We start from the raw sequence: 8,122 nt of genomic DNA, 5'->3' as shown, positions 1-8,122 counted from the left end.
TATATACACGTGTACATACATATGTAGTTGTAATGCAAGCTTGCTCAGCTACAATTAGCAATTCATCACATTGAAATCAAAACCAAATATTGTTTTTTTTTATTAATAAAGTAAATGAAAATGTATTTTGAAATGAAATCTACACTTATCTTATCGCAGGTTAAATTTTGATTAAATAAATCGCAGTTTAATTATTATTTTTTCCTTGGATAGATCATAGAGATCAGGAAATTGCAAATAAAAACGTTAATATACCATAAGACTTAATTATACATATATAGAATAATCGGAACCTTTAATTCACTTTATGGTATATGGGAATTGTAAATATATATGTACATATGTCAACTCAGCCCAATTCATAAAAGAGGATTGAATATAAAACGAGCGAAAGCTGAATTTCATTGTTTTGGCAAAACATTGAAATGAGAATTGTGTCTGTSGATAACACGTGACAGTCTGGCATAAAATTAGAAGTGCGACTTAAAGCACACACTTGGTTAATTATTTAAATCTTATTCTACATTCTCTTCAATTTTAATTGTTTTGATAAGACTTCAATAACAATATCATTTGTGTGTGCGTATTATTATATTAAACGTTTTTTGTTCCATACTCACAACGAGACAGCACATGTGTGGCCATAAAATGATGCACGTGCTTGAAAAGCACTAAGTGACGTCAATGATAACTAATACTGGAACTTTGGAGGCACGAATAATTATTAATTGAAATTTTAACTCGATAGGAGCAACATTAATTTTGAATGATAACACCAACGTGGAATATGAACCCGCCCCAGATRCATGAATGTCTGAGAGCAGTAGTATAAGTAGGAGTATGAGGAAAACGATAACCCAGCAGATATGAAAATACAGCAAATGCTTTACGCATATAATATTTGCGTAACAGCACCTGCATTTTCTATCAAACAAATGACAGGTTACCACAGGGTATCACTACAGAACATTTCATAGTAAACAAGCTCTGTAAGATAGAAATTTCTTCTTGCTAAGTATACCTAATTCATGCCTAACTATACGTTATTACTATGGCAATGGTAAAATAATATTTTTGACAGGCTGGATTTGTAATGGTCGATTACTTTCAAATTTAGSCCTTTTCTTAAAGCTTTTTGCTAATTTCCTGTAAAACTTCAAATATAGAAGGCGTCTCTTGAAAGCTTGCAATACACTGTTATTAATGAAAAATGCATTTTATATAAACAATATCACGTTGTGTTCGAATGCAATTTATTACCTTGAACCTTTCTCAGGCATTGCAATATAATATACATATACTTACATACATATGTATGCTACTTAGCTATTTTAAGTCTTGTTGTTATTGTTATTAAATTTTAATTAGATGTTGTTATGTCATCACATTTGTGCAATWGGCATCTCATTACGAGCTACGACTCGACAACTTAGCGAGCTGATCGTAAATATTTTTTGTTTGAYATTCCTTTTCCAATTTTCATGTGGCGTGTAGGTCAATCATTGTAAACAGATAACATTCCATAGGGATAGATMGTCACTAAAAAGAAGGAGGTGGAAAAAAATCTTATGAGAGCAGATAGGTGATACTATACGATGTCATTTAAATGGTTAAAAGTAGAAACGTAAAAAATTGGTTTGGATTCATGAGACATAGATAACGGACACTGKTCTCGATAGCCGTTAATATTAAAGTTTTAAACGCCACAGTTAAAGGCATAACGGTAAAAATATCGGTAAAAAGTTATAAGACCCTCAAGTAACAACAAATTCCGGATATTGGCTTAATACTTAGATGAAGAGACAAACTTGAAATATTAGTTTTATTTAAAATATTYTAAATTTTATTTAAGTACATCAGTTAATAGTAAAATAATTAGTAATTAATCACTCTTACTTTTTTCAACTAGATTTGAAAATACACAAAAGTAATCATTAATTAAACATATTAATACTTTTTGAACTTAATATTACTATTTGTTGTATACATAAATTTTACTAAAGTTTCGAGTTCGGGTCCCGTTCCACCGCACGCTTTGGCGGCTCAACGAAATTAGAATTTTTCGCCTTGCAGCGCTCCTCATACGTTTCATTAGGTATGACATCAGCATTCAGGTCAATTAGTCTATCCAGCGGGCATTGCGCGCCACAATTCGGCACCGACAACAACTCAGCACAGCCGTCYTCACTATTTCGTAAATAAATCTGTAAAACATCAAAAGAGAACCATTACTCTCAGCGCAATTAATTAGGTCCAAGTATGTAAGCATGAACGCACCTCAATGTAGTACTCGCCGGTTTGCTGGTTTTGGTGCAACTCGAAAATAAGTGTGACCGCAAAGCGCAACATTTGACCTTCCCACAGATTCAACGAAGCCATTATATTGCCCACCGTCCAATCATGGGCAGCGTAGACGAATAGCTTACGATTGCCGGGACTAAGCTTGCCGTTACGCTTTTCCAACATCTCGGCAAACATCTTCTTAAGGAAGGGACCTCCTTTAATCTTTTGCATTTCTTTGGTGTATGCGTTATAGATAAAGCTTTGCTCGGCTAAAAATTGCATTTTTTCAGGGAAGTAATCCTTGGTCCACGCAGGCAAGGTGTAGCCAAACTCTTGCTAAATATTCAAATAAATTACACTTTCATTATTCGATTTAAACATGTGAAATTAGTGCCAATTAGAGGGCATAAAATTACTTCAGACAGGCTGAGAGTTGTGAACTTTATAAAGTGCATAATTTGACAAATTTCGTATAAATTATTTGAAATGGCCCCCCGTAACCTACATATATACCGATTACAACTGTATTCCAACTTGTTCATAGAAGTTGTTAGTGTGACTAGTAACTTTTGTGTTATTAGTGTACAAATACAAAAAACAGCTTCCTCAATTTCTAAATCGTCTTATAGATCTGTATAGTGATGACTCACCTCCGCTAACAGAGTGTTATATAAGGAATTGACATCATCGGCATTTCTGATAAGCACCCCAGCTAATTTGGTCAAGTTTTGAAATAGATCTTCGTGCTCAGCCAATTCTGCTTTCACTTTCGGTATTTGAAATACTTCTTCACGCGCCTCGAAGWAACGCGGACATGGTGTGCGAACCAAAAGTAGCTGAAAATCAATAAGAAATCATTTAGTACAAGCTCCGAGTGCTAACGTTTTAAATTCTTACAGAGTCTTCCTCTAAGGGCTCTGAGAAAACAGGTATTGGCTGCCAATTGTATTCGGTATTCCATTCCATATCGGTACCACGCGGTGGAAAGAAACTAGCTAGTACGGTAGACATAGACATTAACGCACGCGTTGATGCCGTCGATTGAGCGTAAACGTACTGGGAAGATGTATTAGGTAATTAATATATATATATGTACTAATATTTATGGTATTAAAAAAATTGTCGTTAAACCGATATTAAACACACCTCAGGTGAATAGTGCGGTTCCATAAACTTTCCATATCGCCTGTGTAGCCACTCTCCAAGGTGATACAATTCGACTTTTCCTTTCTGTAATTTAGTAAATAAAGTAAACAAAATTGAATTACAATACAGTTATTGTTAATAAAGTGAAGAAATAAATAAAGTGAAGAATACCACGTGTTACTCACATTTGTTACATGACCCCAGCCAGTSGGATGAAACGTATCGTTCACGTAAGGGTCATTCGGATAGGTGGTCACCGGAGTGCGCGCACCGTGACGAAACACCTGTGAAATATGATAGGTCATTATTATTATTGTTATCCACTTTATAGTTCAAGTAATATCTTTTGAATAAATATTTTGTTGTTTATATTWCGTGAGTACCACATGCGAAATTGATAAATAATTATTCCAATTAACTGCTTATTAACATTTTTGAGTTTTTACATACTAATCAAAATAAAAACAAGAAAAAACGTTAATTTCGGCTGCACGAACAAAAATATACCCTTCACAGGTGCATTTCTTTTAGTAACTATGTGTTCAGTTTGTATGGCAGCTATATGSTATAGTGGTCCGATATCGGCAGTTGACGTTTGCAAAATTTCAAAACGATATCTTAAAAACTGAGGGACTAGTTCGTATATATACAGACGGACGGACAGACAGACACACGGACATGGCTAAATCGACTCAGCTCAACATACTGATCATTTATATATATACTTTAGAGGGTCTCCGACGCTTCCTTCTGAATGTTACAAACTTTGTGACAAACTTAATATACCCTGTTCAGGGTATAAAAACACCTAWTTAAAAGTCCTGGGTGAGGCAATAAAGAAACAAAAAAGTACATATGATACATATGCATATATAATAAGCGTACGAATAAAGGGATTTCCCCTTTAGTCAACTGCGAAATTCAGTAAATGAGTTGAACTCAGTTTAACAATTTAATTGCTTCAAAATAATTTTCGCAAAATTTTTTTGATTTTGCTTTAATACTCTCGAAATATTTTGCTCATATTATAATGGTATTGTTCCGATTTACTGTCTGTCCCTATTAATATAAAAGTTTGCAGAAATATTGCCCTCAAGGTTTTTAAACTAACGACCAAAAATTGTAGAAAACGGACTAACGCTTCGAGGACAATACTTTCCTTAGCCTCCTAACATAAATAGCTTCGTACTTCGGTTGATTTTATATTGCATCTATCGAACAATATGTATGAAATCTCAATGAAGCTCCGATATAATCTCTCTCTTGCCTGAGAAACAAAAATAAAGGATGTAAAACTTCTTACTTTTAGTTAAATTAAATATGGAAATTGAATATACATATCACTTTTATGAGAATATAAAATGTTTAAATTTCTTGCTTTATTAAAGGTGAAAATTATTTTCAGTATACACATTTAACCGGACAACAAAATTAGATTTTCGAGCTTTCAACTAAATTAACATGAAGCAGGTTCTTATTCGAATTCGTCGCGACAAACTGTTCGAATTTTCAAATCTCCAAGTTGTAATTTTAATCAAGTATGGTGAATTGATTTGCTATGTTAAAATATCTCAGTGTGTCATCGGTGCTTTTTCTCACTGCAAAAGCGGTATATTTGAGTTGGGGTTTTCATTCGTATTCTAATTAATACCAATAGTCATAAATGTTTGTAATTGGATGACCCATAAACATTTTATCATTGCAGTTTGGTTAAGTTGTTGTGACTTATACTGCTGATTTGATTTAGTTCAGAATTGCCTATACTACCAATGGATATGGTCTTATACAGCATCCGTTCTAAACAACTATTATATATACTATTTCATTTGTTATTATGAGATGGAGGAGTAAAAATCTGTTAGAATCTTCTCATGTCCTATTTTATCCAAAACAGCACTTTTTGTCAAAAGTGGCAAAATTCTATACAACTAGCTGATAGTAAGAGACATTTTGGTGTTATTATATGTCAACAGTACGCCGAACATATGTATATGTATGTAACTGAATTATTGTTATAACTACATATATTTTATCAGACATAAATGTGTAATAATATAAGTAATTAAGCATTGTTGAAATTTCGATTTAAGAATAAACTTTCGCTATCAACACTTACCATATGCACAAGCTTTAGCGTGGATTTCGAGATATTCACTGATACTGTGGGACAATTAGCGTCATTTATCCACCTATCAGCTTCCCCGCGCTGGCCAGTGGTGGTGCAGAAATATATGAAAATAACAGCTATTACCGTACAAAGGCTCAGCAATATTATCACATGTTTGCGCGTAATTTTCTGAAGAAACATTTTTGAATAAAAAACACAATTACACACGAGGAAAAGTTATTTTAAACTCGTCGCTTAGCCAAACCGGTCATTAGCCGGAAGAAAAGTAATTAACGAACAAACGCACACATCAAAAGCTGACAATTAAAATTAGACACGAGCTTAAAAGTATATTTGTATAAATTTTTTTACAGAACTGCACTTAACAGCTTCAAACACACTCAAATCARGCGTATAGCTCTGCGTGTTAAAATGAATAATTATTGTAAACTGCTGAGTGTTTAAGACTCGCCGCTTTGTTTGTACACACAGTTGTTGATAAAAGTGAACGTGCGCCGACCGACACTGCACTGAACTGCTTGGATTCGCTCTTGACTCTAAACTTTATGACTGATTCGACAGCGGATTATATCTCAAAAGTTGAAATGATGCAGCAGGCGCTGCCATTCAGAATTGGAAATGAATTTCCGTCGCTCGGCGGTCTGTCCGAAAGGGAAATCACTCATGCATCGAAAGACTGATTTTCAACAGAACCGTTGAATTCTTTGAACCAGCTAACCTCCAGCTGCCAGCCAAACTTATGCTAGACCGAATGCATTGCTTAAATAGTATCTTATATCTACTTTTGTATTTGTATTTGTATATGTGTGTTTGCTCTTAAATCTGTAGAATTATTCTGTAGATACGCGATTGCGGCTATGTATTTGTATGTATGTAAGTACACTTGGGTACTTATCGCTCTTTTTACYAGTTGTGCTTGGCTAAAAATTTAATTGAGCCATTATTATATGGTACGTATAAACAACTGCAAATAGTCATGTTTATAGACACAGAATTTCTAACAATTCAATAGATATGTACATATATAATTATGCATATACGATGYGAACTTTACTAATAATACAAAGAATGCATATAATTATATTGAAATTTAGATATTTTTCATTCGAATTAAATGGATGTACGTTTGTGATTGGTGTGATATTTTGATCAAATCCTTATGTTTTTCGGACTCTTTGTAAATTTTATAAATAAATTTAATTATTGTAAGGCAACAGAGCAACGTATGAGATACTAGCGATTGGTAATATTACATACTTCTACTAAAATGCTTGTCATAAAATCTTTGAAATTTGCAGGTCYCATAATTTATTGGATAACAGGTAAAACAATTTTCAAAAAAGTTGCTAAAATGGCACCCTGTATACTATTTATGGTAAGTTAATGCATGTGAGTAAAAAGTGAGAGATCAAAGCGCTTTTATAGTATACTCGTATTTTGTATTACTATTATATTAATTTTCACACAATTGAATTTAGCTAAAGGCAGCAAGCATAAATTGAATATCACCTCTAAATATTTGAAAACAAAAGATAATATTTCTTTTGCGGTTTTCTTTGGTTGAGATAAAAAAATATATGTAAACATATTTTCTTGTCCTTTGAAGTATTTTGGCTTCTGAWAAATACCATTCGGTATGAAGGGAAATCGTTAAGATTAATTTTGATTTCAAATTTCTTAATACTTTTTTTTTAGTTACGCAAGTTAATGCAACTACTTTATAGTAAGAGAACGTCTTGACGCTATGATGCGTAATATACTCATATTGTTATAACTATATTTGATAAAATAAATTATGTGAATATCATATTAATATCTTAACGGTTTTCAATTCTTATGTACACTTTTTATGCCAAGAAAATCAATGTTCGGAGGTATATATCATACCTACATAAGACTCGGGTTCGATTCCACTCCCAGACAAACTTCTCGTAAAATCAATTTAATGTTCTTATTCGGCTCCAAAATTGTAGAAGCATCAAAGCTTCAACCACAATCGGTGGTAGAAGTTCGGCCAAACCTCTTCTTAAAGACTCTAAGTCAGTAATTATAGTATACTCATAGTAGTAATGCACTTGTATGGTTAACACGTAAATATATGTACATACAAATGTATGTATACAGCTTATATTTCTAGCGGCAATTAACGATCATAAAGAGTATATGTATATGTACAGATTTATTCAAGTTGAATTACAACGTGTTTAAGTTTATTGGTTTATTGTGTTGTTAATCYTTAAGAAAACACAGCTTAGTTAATGCCGGCAAATTAGAGTCAGCTCAGTATGTGCGATGACTATGAGAAATAAATTATTTTAACACACCGTAATTCTTCTTGCTCAAAAGTAGTACAATTACAAATTAAATAAATTAATAATAACCGTATAATATAATAACAACTTTTAATAGAGTTTAGATTTTTTAATTGAAATTAAAATATGGTGAGTATATACTAGTATATCATTATTATAATATTATCAAAAATAATATAAAAACAAGTAAGGAAGGGCTAAGTTCGGATGTCACCGAACATTTTATACTCTCGCATGATAAAGTGATAATCGA

The 8,122-nt window shown here is 32.7% G+C and overlaps 1 protein-coding gene across 1 annotated transcript; it reads right to left on the bottom strand.

Annotated features, from left to right (window-relative positions):
* Nucleotides 1-1,816: 1,816 nt before the first annotated feature.
* LOC108966829 (prostatic acid phosphatase-like) lies at nucleotides 1,817-6,325 on the bottom strand. Its single transcript, XM_018929923.1, has 7 exons — nucleotides 5,546-6,325; nucleotides 3,615-3,713; nucleotides 3,430-3,513; nucleotides 3,181-3,339; nucleotides 2,934-3,119; nucleotides 2,278-2,619; nucleotides 1,817-2,204 (listed from the first exon to the last, which is right to left on the bottom strand). The coding sequence occupies exons 1-7, from the start codon at nucleotides 5,735-5,737 to the stop codon at nucleotides 1,998-2,000; spliced, it is 1,269 nt and encodes a 422-aa protein (XP_018785468.1). The 5' UTR covers nucleotides 5,738-6,325; the 3' UTR covers nucleotides 1,817-1,997.
* Nucleotides 6,326-8,122: the final 1,797 nt, after the last annotated feature.

Source organism: Bactrocera latifrons, unplaced genomic scaffold (genome assembly GCF_001853355.1).
Source record: "Bactrocera latifrons isolate USDA-ARS-PBARC rearing strain unplaced genomic scaffold, ASM185335v1 scaffold_170, whole genome shotgun sequence".
Lineage (NCBI taxonomy): Eukaryota > Metazoa > Arthropoda > Insecta > Diptera > Tephritidae > Bactrocera > Bactrocera latifrons.
Note: the sequence above shows the minus strand (reverse complement) of the source record. Positions and strands in the feature narration are given on the sequence as shown.